This window comes from Penicillium psychrofluorescens (assembly GCF_964197705.1).
Source record: "Penicillium psychrofluorescens genome assembly, chromosome: 6".
Taxonomy (NCBI): Eukaryota; Fungi; Ascomycota; class Eurotiomycetes; order Eurotiales; family Aspergillaceae; genus Penicillium; species Penicillium psychrofluorescens.
In genome coordinates, this window is record NC_133444.1 from 1,406,244 (window position 1) to 1,422,653 (window position 16,410).

Consider the following 16,410-nt stretch of genomic DNA (forward strand, 5'->3'; position numbering starts at 1 on the left):
CGTTGAGAGGATATCGGTCCGGGATATCGCTGGACTGCACAGCTACATTCATTATAGCCGGAAACCCACCCGGGAATCGATATTCTTCAAATTGATGGGCGACCAGCGCGAGGAAGTTTGCAATCAGAAGTTTCTGGGGTACATTGAGCATCTGCCGATTGGCACGGTAGTACTGAACCATAAGTATGCCAGATACTACACCGAGATCATACCAATGATAGCAAAGCAGGTCCATCATTGTAGCGGAAGAGACTATATTCCAGCTACCTATAACCATATTTAATAAAAATATCCACATTCGATGGGGAGTGTTCTTACCGAAGAATGCCTTGGAGAGGATACGCTTAGATTTGTGATAGGCACTTGAGCTATAAAGAATGGGGAGGTAGAACTCGGCATCTGTAGGCAAGAGATGTCTTGTCTTTTACATCACCTTGGAGCGCTAACCGGGGGTAACGGCAGTTGTTAACTCCGTGACCCATAACTCTAGTTAGGCATAACTCTACCCCACTCTATTTTATGGCAGGGTTGGCAGGTTCGGGAAAGCCGGCTCTCTATCAAACAGTTTGCTGTATATATCATTTGAGATTTCATTCAACCCATTTTATAAGCAATTAATGACACGATGCTTAGCATTGTGTAATACTGCTTCTTACCGTGACCTGTCCGCAAACCAGCTGCGGGAAGCTTTCCCCCAAGATCGGCGAGCCGGCCTTCCTAGCTACCGACCACCCCACACAAGACGATGTAAACTCCTGAAGGAAGATCTCGGAAGAGAGACTTAACTATTCGGTGATTCTGTCGCTCTGTTACTCTTCGTGAGCACTATTATTACTTGCTCCTGCGTATTGTCTGTGGGCCTGCGTTATTTCCCATCATGGTTCAGGCATCTCTTCCGAGTCACACAACTCGCCTGTGGTTCGAACCGTCACATATACAGAAGATTATGAAAGTAATATCCCTCACCATATATGCATCTGTGTGAAATCGTACTACTCAAGCCTCTTCTTTCCCTTGTTCCTGTGCCTTTGACTTCTTCCGAATATCCTTCCACCCCATTCCCCACGCAAATAGGAAACCGACACTGGAGCAGCCAATTGCAAGATAGAATACGCGATCAATACTCTTGCTGTATGCAGTCAACACTCCAGCCAAGATTTTTGGATCAGTGACAATCGCTCTGAGTTTAGTCGCTCCCGCATCGACAATCGCCCCTGGGTTAACACCCTTAGCGTAGATGGGAATGGTGTTTCGCAAGCTGTTGGTGAAAATAGTCTCGCCAAAGGTCAGCATTACTGCTCCCCCCAGCGTCTGCGTAAATGTCAACAAGGACATGGAGATCGAGACCATTGCTGGAGGCAGCGTGTTTTGGATCGCTACAAATGGCATTTGCAAGCCGAGGCCGCGGCCAAATCCAACAATGATCTGGTATCCAATCCATATGCCGGTGGAGCTGGATGGAGAGAGCGTGGAAAGCAGGCCGTGACCGACGGAGGCGAATATGCTGGCGGCCACACAAAAGGGAAGGTAATAACCCAGTTTCGTCACTTCGGTCCCCTGCGTTAGTAGGATTCGTATCCATTAGATAGGGAAACTAACCTGCTATGCCTGATAACAATGTGCCGATTAATTGACTGAGGATGTTAGGCAGCAAGTCAACACCACTCATCATGGGTGACGCCCCTTTGATGGCTTGAAAGTAAATCGGCAGATAGTAAATGACGAGCTGCAGCGTAGCAAAAAAGAAAAAAGCATACAAACAGCTTGACCATACTCCTCTCTGTTTCAACATTGACAGTGGAAGCATCGCGTCATCGCCTTTGAAGTATTCCCAAATAAGAAACACAATAAAGGTTCCTCCGGCACCACAGAAAAGTCCAATTACGGTCGCACTGTTCCAGGCATATTTATTGCCACCATAATCCAGTGCTAGGAGTAGCTGAATTGTTGATGGAGCAAACAGAGCAAACCCGATTAGATCAAGTTTGGTCCAGATCGTTTGCAGGACAGATAATTCGCGACTTTTGTCGGTATCTGGGATACGCGTAAAAACGAGAAGAATCGCCACCACGCCGCCGATAGGCAGGTTGATGTAGAAGCCTATCATCTGTCAACTGAGATCTTTTAATAGCTGGAATGACCTACACCATCGCCAGGTTGTGTACTCAGTGAAAGCACCGCCGATGAGAGGTCCAATCACCACACCCATTTGCCCAACTGCGATGTACATAAGTAATTAACTCAGCTTGGCCGGAATCGCTTACTTACTACCCATCAAAGCTCCAAAGTAGGCTGTACGAAGATTAGCTGTCAATCACATCAATTAGGTATGCTATTCAACATACCAGGCCGTTTGTGCAGCGGTACACTGCATGAAATTATTGTCAAAGCACCATTCACCAACCCTGAACCGCCCATCCCAGCGATAGCTCGTGCGACGACCAACATCTTGGACGATGTTGACACACCGCATAGCAGCGACCCCAATTCAAAGATAGCGAAGAATGCCAGAAATTTGCGCTACATTCGGTTAGGGCCAGTGAGTTCATCAGGCCAGTCGAGTAGGAACCCACCTTAGAGCCAAAGTGGGTATACAACTTCCCGGCTAGAGGTTGGAGTGCGCAATTGGATAGCAGGTACGCGCTACCATACCAACCAACATCGGTGAGCGAGTGAAAATCACTAGTAATTCTAGGAATGGCCTGCATTATGATATTGAATTGTTAGGTCATGTGCTGTACTATATAACAGGGGTTCGATTAGAAATTTTACCGTCGCAACTATCGATATGTCTAGGAGCATCAGGAATGCGACAAGAGACAGTGGCATCCAAACTAGGATGAGCCTTATCCCAGATATGTAGGTGTCCTGTCCTGTTGTCGTTCTGGATATAACTTCGCCCGGATTGGCATTGTCGGGGGGCTCATGAGCCAGACCATCTTCGCCATCCTGACAGTCATCCTGTGCAGCTTTTTTTGATAAAGATGGTTGGTCGCCAGCAGGCTCATGAGGCTCACGATATATAGTTGTGTCTGCCTCACTCTCGGGAGTCTGGCCGAGTTGTTCCTTGCCCATCGTTACCTTTTTCCCGACGCCCGTGCTGCTTGAATCAGGTTGGATCGAAAGCGTCTTGAGTACATCAACAATGTCAAATCATTAGTACTGATAGGAAAGGGCTAACAAAATCTGGAACACAACTGTTAGGAATGATGGTCACTCCCTACTCTGCGATAATCCAAGCAGCAAGAAAGGGGGGTGTTTAACATATGACTACATCGGAAGTCGGAATCCACGAACCCCGACTCACCGACATTTATATTTGTGGAGCGCTGTGGAGACCAAGCTTAGACCCCGCTAGGTTAAGTGCGCTGCAGGATTTGTAGTAACTCCATTCGGCGACATCATTTTAACGTAGGTAACTACATCTTAGGCTTATAAAGCGATCCTCCACCACCCCGTAGAACCCATTATATTGCGCCTTCCCATACATTGTTGTTTCTTGAAGCCAGTCATCACTATGCCGATTGATTTCGAAAATGACGTGGTCCTTCTTACTGCTGCCAGCGGCAGACAATGTTCACAATTGATCCCACTTCTCCGCGGTAAATGCAAACAGCTACGACTCCTCGTAAACAGTGCATCCTCGGAGGAACGCCTTAGAGCACAATACCCTGATGCTACCGTTGTTCGAGCTGATATGTCCCGCGCTGAAGATGCTCGGCGTATCTTGTCTGGAGTATCGACCGTTCTTTATATTTGCCCGTCTATTCACCCACATGTCAACGCCCATGAGACTGCAATCGGATACACTATGATCGATGCAGCATGCAACGAATCCCAAAACGGGCGCCTCAAGCATTTCATTTACTCCTCAGTTTTGCATCCACGGCTGCGGAAGTTGATGAACCATGACTCTAAGCGCTATGTGGAGGAGTATTTAATTGAGTCTGGGCTCAATCATACCATCATTCAACCAAGCCATATACTGGATCTGTTCCCGGTCCAGAAATTGCTGCAATAGGATGCTCCCGTTTTCCCCGCGAGCTTCGATCCTAGCGTTACGTTCTCTTTTACGATCTTAAAAGACCTAGCGGATGCCTTTGCAAAGATTATCGAAGAAAGGGAGAAGCACTACTTGGCCGAATACACGGCCTGTTCCACCGGCCCGACATCGTATTCTGATGTGGTAACTGCACTGAGCAAGGAAATCGGCCGGCCTATTCAGATTGTGCAAAAGGATTACTTCAAATCGGTCGAAGTTTTCGAAGACCTTGTGTCCGGAGGCAGTGGGAGCCTTCCACGATACCCTCGTGATGCGCTTCAGCGACTGATTCTCTATTACAACTTTTATGGAATCAAAGGTAATACCAACGTGCTTGAGTGGTTGATTGGACGGAGGCCGACGACTGTTGAGGATTTTCTCCGCCAAAAGATTCTTGATGCACAGAGGTCTTAAATCGGCAAATTCTTTCCATCGTGGAAAGCTCAGGGCACCTGTAATTACCTTACGACTCTTGAAGGCCTTCATTCATTTCCCTATTTATTGGAAAAAGGAAGCGAAAATGAAAATTTTATATCTTCATGCGTTTGTAGCTATCTGCCATTGATTAGTTAGTTCCTGTGGCATCAAAGTTGTTACCAGTCAGCTAACTAAATTTGTTGAATGGAGAGGTCACCGTATGAGCTGGGGATAACTAGTCTCGAAATGGAGGAAAACACAATTGGCATTTAGAAAACCATGCCGAAAACTACGGAACGGTGCCAAGACTTCTCACAATTCTAGTGGTTCCCTCCCCACGGCTACCCCCTTACTTCTAATAACTGCCGATGCCTCCCCCGGACTTAATCGGACGGATTTAAAGAGACAGTACGTAGCACGTCTCCGCTCAAGCAAGTTCTGCATTCTGCAGAAGCCGTCTAACGAACTTTAATTTGAAGAGATGCATCCATATATAGGCTGGCGCACAATCTCACCACGGAACCATAATCTAAACTACTATTACGAGAGGTAGCCATGAATTTCCCCTACAAACATGTGCTGCTTATTGGAGCCACATCCGGCATCGGAGAGAGCATGGCGGATCGACTGGTTGAGGCAGGCATTCAGGTGACCGCTGTGGGCAGGCGCAAGGAACGCCTGGATGCGTGGGTGCTGAAGCATAAGGCTGAACGAGCCCATGGAGTGGCATTTGATATTAGCAAGCTTGATGCCATCCCTCAGTTCGTGAAGGAGTAAGCCCTGTCTTTCCACTCTACTATACATTCCACACTCATGAAGGCATTCACTGATCTGACAAATGAACGGCCGGTTTAGTATGACGAGTCAGTATCCCGATATAGACAGCGTCTTCATCAATGCCGGTGTTCAACAGTCAACCGACTTTACATCTCCCGAGAGCGTAGATCTGACAGCTTTTCATCAACAAATGCATGTCAATTATACGGCTGGTGTCTCACTTGTCCATGCATTCCTTCCTTTCCTATTGGAAAAGAAGACCCCGACAAGTCTTATCTTGTAAGGTGGAACTAAGCATATTTCATGGGTGAAGGCTGACCGGACGTCAACTAGCACCGAATCCAACATCTCGATCGTGCCAGCAGCGTCTTTGCCCGGTTATTCAGCCTCCAAGGCTGCTCTAAACGCGTTTGCAATGTGTTTACGATCCCAGTTGGCCCAGACCAACGTGAAGGTGACCGAGATCTTTCCACCAGCCGTCCAGAGTACGTCTAGTCCCTTATCAACTACCAAATTTCGACGACAAAAAGACGACAGTACTGACGAATCTAGCGGAACTACACGATTACATGGGAGCCAACGTCGGCCGCCAACTGGGAATGCCCCTGAAAGACTTCACAGACAAGGCGTGGGACGGATTACTGAAGGGTGAGGACGAGGTTTTTGTTGGGTCTATTGGGCCAGAGGACCGCTTTTTATCTATCGCTCACCAACGTCGCCAAACTTGTGAGGAATTTGCCCAGGCTGTCCTTAAAAGAAGCACAGGAAAGTCTTCCTAGAATCTTTACAGATCTCTAGGGATTCCTGAGGAAGGGGAGACAGAGGAGATATCACCTCAGGTCGAAGATCTAGACCCTATCAGTGATGTCGTGGAAGATGAGAAGGCCCTGAGGCAATCTGCGAGGGCTAGAAAACGATGAAAGAAAGTTGTGTCTGAAGATGATAAATAGGAACGCTTAACTGTTTCAAGTTATTCATGGTCATCTAAGTATACGCAGATATAGAAATCTAAAGGCCAACTCCAACCCATGCATGCAAAATAAAAAGACCAATTAAACCTCTATTTCCTTGCAGACCACCGTCCATTGTTGCACCCACGCATTAAACTTGTCCACCTGCATCTCATCTGTCGCCCACGACGTCACAATCCGAATCACCGCCAGGTCATCATCCAATTCCTCCCAAATATAGAACCGGAATCTGTCCTGCAGTCTCCGGATGAGTTGCTGGGGCAGAATGACAAACACCTGATTGGTCTCCGTCTCCGCCAACAGCTTATACCCCAGAAGCTCGAATCCCGCCGAGATCTTCTGCGCCATCCGATTCGCGTGTGTCGCCAGCTCGAAGAAGAGATCGGACCGGAAAAGCTCCAGGAACTGCACGCCCATGATCCGCCCCTTTGCGAGCAGAGCGCCATGCTGCTTCAGGTGGAAAACGAATCCTTCGGCGAGCGCTTTCTTAACGACAATTGCCTCGCCGAGCAATGCACCAGCCTTGGTACCTCCGATCCAGAAGATGTCCGTCAATTCGTGGACATCTCGCAGGGTCATATCGTTCTTGTTGGAGCATAGTGCCGTTCCCAACCGCGCGCCATCCATTAAAAGGAGCAGGTTGAGCTGCTTGCACAGCGCCGAGAGCTCGGTCAGCTCTCGCTTCGTGTACACCGTTCCCGTCTCAGAGGCATTGGACAGGTAAAGCAGTCTTGGCTTCGCCATGTGCGGATAGAACTGATTGCTACGAACCGCCTTCTGCAGAAGCTTAGGGGTCATCTTCCCATTGACCGCGGGAACAAGGATAAGCTTGTGGCCCGTGGCTTCAATGGCACCGGCCTCTTTGCATGCAATGTGGCCCGAGTCTAAGGTAATAACGGCTTCGTAGGGCCGGAGACAGCTAGCGATCGAGATCAGATTTGCTGATGTCCCGCTGGGCACGAAGAAAATGTCTGCTTCGTCATCGGTGCACCCGATCTTGTCGCGGATGAATTGCCGCGCAGCATCGCTGTACTCGTCGTTCCCATAGGCGACTTGTTGTGTGGAATTTGTCCGAAGCAGAGCCTCGAGGATCTGGGGGTGGGCGCCTTCGCTGTAGTCGTCCATTAGGCTGTATGGAGGACATGTTTCCTCTTGACAGAGGCTTGTTGAGGGCATTGTAATTGGGTATGACAAAAACAAAATCAACACGCCGGGCAATGATAAGCAATAGCTAAGAGGACTGAAAAAAATGAGTCGAGCGTGTGTTCCAGACCCTAAATAACTACGTTTCTGGGTCTCGGGAATGATTCCCGGTTTATTCCCGACCAGTATTCCCGAAGTATGAATTAGTAATGCTTTCTCCCCTTAGAAATCAATTGCTGACATTAAGGAATTAACAAGCAAGAATGATATAGAAATGGCCCAATTGCGAATAAGCGATTGCTTCTTCTTCCGATTGGAAGCTCACTATCCCCCCAAACCGGGATTTTGGGGGTGACATTCAAGATGGAAGGCAGTGTCACAACGTCGGTGGAAGCTGGGTATTTATTCCCGAGACATGGAAATGCGAATCCCTTATCTCCTATTGTTCAGTTGATCTTAGATAACAGATGGCTAGACGCGGGTGCAACGCGGCCCAGAACAGTGAAATTAATTGCCAAGTCAGATGAGACGCCTCGGGAGGACGTACCGACAGGGATAGTGCTGTCTAGATGGGTAGGTAGGGGTGGAAGGGCGATTTATCCCGTGTAGATGAGTGCAGATAGATCTGTAAACACAAGATATTGAACGCGCTATAGTCAGTGTGGAAGAAACGTGCTTACTCCACGGAGTTGCCCATCTGGGGTAGAGTTATAACAAGTCCAACGGAGGCTACCAAGTTCACGCCCAGGTGTAGGAAACTAGTTGCAAGCATTATACGACGGTCAGGTCGTGCCTATATCTCCTCTCCGATAGAGTCTTTCGTCGTCATGTTATCATTTCGCTGTCTAAAAAACTGCAATACATCCGCCACGTCATCTGCAACTATACATATCTAATTTTCCGTCATGAAAGCCGCCAGACGAGCCTTGATAGTCTCATCCGTGTCCTGGGAATCCAATTCGCTTAGGACGCCGGAGCCAACGTCATAGATCAGGCCATGAACCTGCAGTCCGCGCTCCTGCATAGCGGTCAAAACGACACTCTTCTGCTTGATGACAGTCAAGCCCTCGCGAACATTCAGCTCGACGAGCTTCTGCGCAGCCTCATCGGCAGGAAGAGACTGCAAGAGATCCAAGTTTCGCTCGCGCACCTGGCGCAGCGGCAGAAGCCACGGGTCTAGCACACCGAGCTGCTTATTCCCCAGCGCAGCCGCGACGCCGCCGCAGGACGTGTGGCCGCAGAGCACGACGTGCTGGACGCGCAGGTGGTGCACAGCGAACTCGATCACGGCGGCGGAGCTGAGGTCACCCGGGTGCAGGATGTTGGCGATGTTGCGGTGCACGAACACGTCGCCGGGCTGCAGGCCCAGCATGGTTGTCTCCGGGCAGCGCGAGTCGGAGCATCCGATCCATAGGATCTGGGGCGACTGGCCTTTTGCGAGCGTGGGGAAGAGGTCTGGGTGGTCGCGCGCGGTTTGCGCGGCCCAGTTTTTGTTCAGGTTGAGACCTGCGGCATACTTGTCTGTGGAGGCGGGAGAGTTATTATTAGGCTTGTTGTGGCTAGAGCAAGAGAGACGTGTGCTGGTCGAGAAAGGGGAGATGCGGTTCGTTGCGGCTTGGGGGTTCGTGGGGAGTGGAATGAGTCGCGCAGAAGAGGCCCGTGCGTATGAAGTATTGCGAATGACCCCTGCTGTGCGCGCGAGGGACTCCCGCCGCGGGAGCAGTCTGGACATGCTGCTCATGGGGAGAGGGAGAGAAAGGGATTGGGACGGGTGTGGCGGCGAAAAGACCCGACGACGGGAAGAGCTGCGGAGACCAGCGGTGAACGGAGAATGAAGGACGGATGCCACCGGCGAAGTCCGATTGTCTCCTCTCCAGCAGGCTCTATCCGGCGAAGGGGATGTCTTCTCGGGGGGGTTGACAGTGGTGTGTTGGGGAGAACAAGGATGGAGAAGTGGGAAAAAAAACAAAATGCCAAGGATAGCTGGAAAAGAGAGCGAATCCGCCTGCGCACGTACCTTCAGCCATTGGAGGAGTTGGAGTCGGAGTCGAAGATGAATTAAGAGATTTAGATATAGACGAGAGAGGAGACACAGGAAGATTAATGTAGAAAGGAAAAACAACTGTAGAGTTGAGTGTTGGGAGAATGGAGGGGCAGAAGAGGGCTGGCCGAGATCGGAGGGAAGCTTTTGATTGGTGGGCGGCTCTCTTTCTCGTCATGGCTTCATACAGAAGTTCAACGTTAAATACACACTTTTAAATCATCTATGCAAAACAAAGTCAACGAAACGCACTATCATGCAGCGCCTCCCCGGCCACCGACACTCAGCAGCGTCTTCTTTTGCTCCTCGCTGATACGCGCTGCTGGTAAGGGCCTCTCTCCGGTGACCGTGGGCGGAGGCAGGAACCCAGTCTCCACCAGGTAAGAGGCGTACAGACCGACCAACTCTTCCGTGACACCAGCACCGGCTGAAACATCAATGCCAGACCAGACGGCATCGGCCTTGAGAGCAGCGGCAGCGTTGGTGTCATCCAACTCCGGTGCCTTGGTGTTGGACGGGAGGTCGGCGGTGACGAAGTGGTAGAGAGGCATGCTGTTTGGGAGTTAGCTTTGGCCGAACAAGAGAAAAACAAAAAAGAGACTTACAGGGCATGCTGTGAATCCTTGTCATTGTGCTGGCCATCATTGACATACTGCTCGAGAGCCATCGACCAAGGTACGTAATCCACCTGCGGAACATCGTAGCCGTACAGCTGCAGCGCACCTAGGAACTGATTGAAGCGCAGTCGTGGGTGTCCAGTGACATGAGCTACACTGATCGGAGCCCGGGGCGGGTGGAAAGCACAAGCGATGATGATACGGGCCACATGATCGACGGGCACCATATTCACCGTATTGTGGATGTTGGGCCGGGACGCAAGTTGGACGCAACCCTTAAGCATACGGATGAGGAAGTCGTCCGTATTCGTAGTTCCAGTGGTAGAATCACCTAGCACATATCCAGAGCGGATGATGGTTCCCTTCAGACCACGGCGGCCAGCTTCGCGGACGAGATATTCTCCCGCCCACTTGCTCTGGCCATACCCGGTTCCAAGGCCGGCACTGCTGCCTTCGAGGTCATCTTCTTCGCTGACGCCATTGCCACCAGCAGCGATGATCCGCTCGGATTCTTCGACGTAGTGGTCCTTGTCCAGGGCACTAGTCGAGCTGACAAAGGCAAACTGCTTAGCTTTGCCGGTGGCGCAAAGCTTAAGCGCGTCGATCGTTCCCATAACATTGGCCGGCTTGAGAGTTGAATATGGATAGACCCAGTGGACGAGGGCTCCATTGTGAATAACTGCATCGACTCGGCTAGCCAGGTCATCCCACGCGGCCTGCGAGAGACCAAAGCGGGCGTCTCCAAGGTTACCGCAGACGCACTGTAGTCTAGTGGTCCATGCTTCGTCCCAGAAGCCGTAGGCACGGCAGGTAGCGCGAAGACGATCCAGAGCTTGCTCGTCACTCTTAGCGCGAATCAAAGCCACAACCTTAGCGGACGGGGCCTTGCGAGTGAGCAGGTCACGGAGAATGTGCGCGCCGAGGAAGCCGGTGGCACCGGTGAGGAAGATGGTCGGCTCGCTAGAGAGCATCGCATCAGTGCGTTCGGGGAACGTTTGTGGCAGCTCATTTACGAGCTGGCGGGCATCCTTCGAGTATTCATCGTCGGGCTCGTTGGCGGCCTGAGAGACCTGAGCGGCATTAGGGTCGTCGCTAGTCGCGAACGCTTCGAAATCCAGCAGCCGGTCAATTTCACTAGCAAAGCCCTTGAGCGTCGGGCTACGGAAGATAACGTTCATGGAAATATCGATACCGCGCCACTTGCGCCGTAGGTCAAAGAACATCTGCTGGGCCAGGATACTGTGGCCACCGAGATCAAAGAACGAATCGTCGGGACCAATCATACGAGCGGTGACATTAGGAATCAGCTTAGCCCAAATCTTAGCAAGAGCGTCCTCAGTCTCGGACAGTGCCTGCATGACGGACGAACGACGGCGTGGCGCCGCTGCGCTAAGTTCCTCCGTATCGGGGAAGGGGAGGGCTGGCTTGTCAATTTTGCCATTGGGGTTCAGCGGCATTCTCTTTAGGGGAATAATCACCGTAGGCACCGCATAAGCGGGAAGCTTGCTGCGAAGGTGCTCACGAGCATCATCCCTCAGAGGTCGGAAACGTCGAAGCAAGCCAACCATGCCATCGGCAGAATCATCATCCTCAAGACCTTTGCTCTGGAGCCAATTGGCCCACTTGTTCATATCGGGCACGAAGTAGCTCACAAGCGTAGGCTCCTCGAATTTGTCTCGACGCACTAGGGTGACATTCTCACGAACTAGCGGGTGCCGCGAAAGGTGCGTGTCGATCTCTCCAAGCTCGATTCGGAAACCGCGGATTTTCACCTGGTCATCGGCTCGACCAGAGCACTCGACATCTCCGGTTGGGGTGTATCGGCCCAAATCACCGCTGCGGTAGAGGCGATCACGGGGACCAACGTAGAACTCTCGCCAGGGCTCATTATTTGCGGACGCAGCTTTGTCCTTGTTGATCCAAACTTCAGGCTTAACGAACCAGTTCGTCAAGAACTTCTTCTGGTTCAACTCCGGGGACCCCAAGTAGCCCTCTGCGAGACCAGCAGCACGCACGTAAATCTCACCCACCTCACCAATCGCACAGATACGTGTAGGATCGAAATGGTTAACAACGAGCATTTGCACGTCCAACATTCCCCTGCACGAAAATATGTTAGCATCAATCATCATATACATTGCAATAGCAAGCTTAATGGAAGGCCAGAACACGAACCGGCCTGCGGCAATGACATCCTTGCACGTATCGAGGAATCCCTCCTGGCTGGAGTAACTAGGGATTTCGTAGTAGCTAACAGCCCGCTGGGTTTCCGTGGTCCCATACATATTAACGATAGAGACATTCGGGGCCAGTCCCTGGAGGGAACGACAGTCACGCTTGATCAGAATATCCCCAACGAAGAATGCGTGGTGAAGAGCGGGGAATTGTGCAGAAGCACCGCCCACAAGGATCTGGCCCATAGCAGGGGTCAGGTGGGTGACACTGGCTTCGTATTTCTGCATCCATTCGGCCAGCTTTTCGTTCTGGATATCTTCCCGGGCAGGCACTAGAAGCTGTGCGCCTAGGAACAATGGGGTAAAGATGTCTCTTTGGATGGGATCGTGGGCGATACCGCTCAGCATCGTGAACTTGTCGTTGGGGGTGAGTTTGAAGGTCTCCGACATCCAGGGGAAGTAATATGCGAGCGAAAAGTGACGGCCAAGAACGCCCTTCGGGCGGCCCTCGGAGCCAGACGTGAATGATAGTGTCGGGGTTGAATCGGGCCCCACAACCACACCAACAGATCTGGACTTTAGCTCAACCTGGTTCGCGAAGACATCCTTGCCGTTGATTAATCCGCCCTCGAGAGTGCCATCGTCCAGCAGAGCCAGAGCGGGAACTTCGGTCCGGAGCTGAAGATTGGCATTGATAAAGGATCGAACAGTGTCGGACAGTTCTCCAGCATCTCTTGTAGCCTTGGCAATATTCACTAGGGCACGAGGACGGGCCACATCCAAGTAGATATTTTGCCGCTCTGGCGGGTACGCCGGGTCGATAACGGAAAAAGTCGCACCGGCCTTCAAGATACCCATGACAGCCACGACGAGGTCTACACCACGGTAGGCATAGACCATCACAACCTCCCCTCTTTCGATACCCGATTGCACTAGGTGGTGCCCTAGGATATTTGACGCCTCGTTGATCTGTTTGTAGGTAAACTCGCGGTGAGGAGATGTGGCCGACTTGGTCTCAACAACGCATAGCTTGTCGGGGTGGCTCTCGGCATTAGCGGAGAAGATGTCGTGGATGGCGCCACGGAATTTAGACCAGTTTAGATCCGACGTAGGATCCGGCAAGATCGCACGCTGGTCCTCGGTCATCAAATCAATCCGACCAACTGCTTCCTCGGGATTGGCGACAGCATTGCCGGCAATCCGAGCTAGTTGCTTTAGGATAGTGGCAATCCGGGAGCTCGAGAAAAGACGCTGGTTATAGTATGCACCGGCGGCAGTCGAGCCCGGCGCAACATTGACCACTAAATCCGTGGTCTCGAAGGTATTGGCTGGGTATTCCTGGGAGGCAGCGGGGGCATCGTATGCAGCGAAACGGAAGAGGATCGGAGCGCGCTCGGATTTGGACTTGTCTTGCATGTACGAGCGCAGACTGCCCAACGGGACGATGTCGGAAGAGCCTTGGTTGAAGGCCTAGACGAGCCGAGTTAGCGTGATGGTTGTGGCAGAACCACATTTTTCATACCTTGTCTACTTTGGCATAGAGCTGGAGGAACGTCTCGGATACATCAATGGGCACCCGCAGCACAAATGGGCGGCCATCATCACCTAGGCTTGTTCCCACGGCGATATCCTCGTCGCCCGTTAGACGAGCCACGAGAATCACAAATGCTGTCAGGAAGACCGTGAAGTCAGACGAGGATGAGCCGGAGAGTTTCTTGAGCGCCAATTGGGTTTCCTTGGGCAGTTGAATCGACTCGAATGCCTCGATGGCTCTCGATTCGGCCTTATTGGAGTCCGGGTAGTCTCGAGTCAATGGAGAGACGATCAGATTGTTGAGCCTTTGAGCCCATCGCTCTAGGCGGTCCTGCAATGGACCTGATCCCACAGCCATGGTTGCAGAGGGGGAGAAGGAAGGAGGGGTGTGACTCAAATAAATCGAGAGTATGAGGGGCAGCAGAAAAAGAAGCGGCCGATCTCGCCTGGACGGTGATTGGAGACAGGCCCTCACCGCTGTTAGCTCAGCAGGGGATGCCTGAGGATCAGGATCAGTTGACATCATGAAACTGGCCCCATTGACGAGGATTGTTGTTTGGTGATCTCCCTTTCTCTAATCAACCCCCTTTCCAAACCCCCATCATCGGCCAACCCTGGCCCAATTGACCCCGTTCGGACCGATTCGAGGGTAGGCGGCTTTTTTGGTAGGAGACGAGCTTCACGGCTTTTGTTCTCCCGCGCCCGACAAAACCTCAACGCCGCGTCTCTCTCGAAGCACCCTGGCTGACCGGTCGTGCCGTCGAATGCGACGAAGATGATCCCCCATCGAAGTACGGCGCTGCTTTCGGTCATTGTCTTTGTCGCTCTGCTCCTATTCATCTTCTCCTCCTCCCCCATCCCTGTACCCGTCAGCGAAAAAGTCTCAGGGGCAGCCGAATATGTGCGACCAAAACTGGAGGCATTAAGCCTCGGCGACTTCCACCTGCCATCGTTCCGTCCTCCCGCCCACGAGGCGCCACCAGAGGAAAAGAACAGCACCAGGGGGGACTCGAAATGGTTCAGCGACTGGCAGTGGCTGAACCCATTCTCGTCATCCGTCACCTTGGATGAAGGTCGCTCTGTCCTCCCGCCTCTGGCCGACCGTCGAGCCGTCTACACATACTTTGACCCGAACTACAATCCCAGACAGCGTTCCGGACAGGACCGGGCAGAGGAAAAGAAAGCGAATGTCGAGCTGCTGCTGGCCTGGCGTCGGGCCTGGTATGCCCAAGGCTTCCGGCCAGTGATTCTGGGCCCTGGGGATGCCAAAATGAACCCATATTACGAGACGGTCCAAAGAATAAGGCTCAGTACCGAGGCTCAGAACGAGGTGTTTCGATGGCTGGCTTGGGGCCACATGGGATCGGGCTTGCTAGCCGATTTCCTTTGCTTCCCTATGGGCCGGTACGACGATCCCCTTCTGTCTTCTCTACGTCGTGGCAGCGAGCCCGAGCACATTACGCGCTTCGAAAACTTTAACGGTGGCCTCTATGCAGCGGAGAAGCATATGATCGACCAAGCCGTCGCGGAGGCCGCCCGGAAGCTAGACGATAAATCTACGTCCATGACGGACCTCATGCCTCCGGAGTATTTCCGGATTGAACCGCCTACCTCACTGGCCTTCTACCGATCTTCGACAATCACCTCCAAATACTCGACCCTTGGTGAGAAAATTAGCAAGGACCCGGCGGCCGGCCGAAAGGAGTTGGTGCAGCTAATCAATGCGCACCTCCACAACACATTTCAAAATGGCTTCCCGGCGGGACTGGCCGTGCTCAAACCTTTCCCCAAGTGCACCACTGCCCTGGTGGAGCCGGCTCTACGGCTAGCCAAGGCTCTTGTGCAGTGTCCGGATACCCCCATGGCGGACTCATGCCCGCCCAACCTCCCCGATTGCCGCCCCTGCGGCTCGGGCAAACAGACCATGCGGATCAGCCAACCCCCGAACTACAAGAACACTACATTCCTCTTTACGATCGGCACCCTGCCCCATCCGTACACCCTGATCAGCCTGCAGAAGAGCTCCGAAGAGATCACGACCCGGCACATTCGCCGCGACACGGACCGCGATCCCTGGTTGTTCGAGGTGACGCGAGACCACCTCGGGGACCAACTGGGTGGCTCGTCCCGCGGGAGCGTGTTCAAACAAGTTGTCGCAGGCGACCAAGCCATCGGCTCATCTCTGTGGATGACCGTCGAGTCTCTCCCCGGCGAGGCCGGCACCGGCCTGCCGTCCGACCTCCTGGATGAGTTCGAATGGCAGCTTGGCTTCCAGATCCCCCGTGGCGGCAAGGCTGACCCCAAGATCGAGGGTGGCAAAGGCAATCAGGATAAGCCACAGTACGCCGAAAAGGAGAGCTTCCAGTTTGCCAACCCGAGCGAGCAGGGGGTTTCGCGGGAGTACGAGTTGATCCAGAAGGCGCGGGAGGTGATCAAGAGCGAGGAGGGCAGCCGCATCAGCATCAAGGATGTCTCCGAAGCGTGGAACCTGGCGGACAGCGAGGTGTGGCGATTTGTGAAAGCCTATCGGTGAGTGATCTACTCCTTCCCTGTGGATGTGGACTAATACATGCATGTGTCTCCAGAGCACGCTTGGTGGTTGAGCGACACAGGTGGCAAGAGCAAGAGCAGAAGTTTGCGAACTGAGCGTGCGATGTTGCTATAACCTGTTTATTTGGTTTGGGTTTGTTCGTAT

The 16,410-nt window shown here is 52.3% G+C and overlaps 6 protein-coding genes across 6 annotated transcripts; 3 read left to right on the forward strand and 3 right to left on the reverse strand.

Annotated features, from left to right (window-relative positions):
• Positions 1-4,044: 4,044 nt before the first annotated feature.
• Positions 4,045-4,456, forward strand: PFLUO_LOCUS9045 (uncharacterized protein; the record flags this gene model as incomplete). Its single annotated transcript, XM_073786831.1, has 1 exon — positions 4,045-4,456. A coding segment is annotated over one exon (412 nt), but the record flags the coding sequence as incomplete, so codon positions are not given.
• A 618-nt stretch (positions 4,457-5,074) lies between these two features.
• PFLUO_LOCUS9046 (uncharacterized protein) lies at positions 5,075-6,015 on the forward strand (the record flags this gene model as incomplete). Its single annotated transcript, XM_073786833.1, has 3 exons — positions 5,075-5,232; positions 5,570-5,721; positions 5,789-6,015. The coding sequence occupies 3 exons, from the start codon at positions 5,075-5,077 to the stop codon at positions 6,013-6,015; spliced, it is 537 nt and encodes a 178-aa protein (XP_073643049.1).
• Positions 6,016-6,288: 273 nt separating this feature from the next.
• Positions 6,289-7,332, reverse strand: PFLUO_LOCUS9047 (putative secondary metabolism biosynthetic enzyme; the record flags this gene model as incomplete). The annotated part of the gene is made up of 1 exon (XM_073786834.1): positions 6,289-7,332. The coding sequence occupies one exon, from the start codon at positions 7,330-7,332 to the stop codon at positions 6,289-6,291; it is 1,044 nt and encodes a 347-aa protein (XP_073643050.1).
• Positions 7,333-8,242: 910 nt separating this feature from the next.
• On the reverse strand, positions 8,243-9,091 carry PFLUO_LOCUS9048 (uncharacterized protein; the record flags this gene model as incomplete). Its single annotated transcript, XM_073786835.1, has 1 exon — positions 8,243-9,091. One exon carries the CDS (start codon positions 9,089-9,091, stop codon positions 8,243-8,245), a length of 849 nt encoding a protein of 282 aa, XP_073643051.1.
• Positions 9,092-9,645: 554 nt separating this feature from the next.
• PFLUO_LOCUS9049 (putative NRPS-like protein biosynthetic cluster) lies at positions 9,646-14,073 on the reverse strand (the record flags this gene model as incomplete). Its single annotated transcript, XM_073786836.1, has 4 exons — positions 9,646-9,943; positions 9,997-12,108; positions 12,184-13,652; positions 13,705-14,073. 4 exons carry the CDS (start codon positions 14,071-14,073, stop codon positions 9,646-9,648), a joined length of 4,248 nt encoding a protein of 1,415 aa, XP_073643052.1.
• Positions 14,074-14,490: 417 nt separating this feature from the next.
• PFLUO_LOCUS9050 (uncharacterized protein) lies at positions 14,491-16,361 on the forward strand (the record flags this gene model as incomplete). Its single annotated transcript, XM_073786837.1, has 2 exons — positions 14,491-16,244; positions 16,301-16,361. 2 exons carry the CDS (start codon positions 14,491-14,493, stop codon positions 16,359-16,361), a joined length of 1,815 nt encoding a protein of 604 aa, XP_073643053.1.
• Positions 16,362-16,410: the final 49 nt, after the last annotated feature.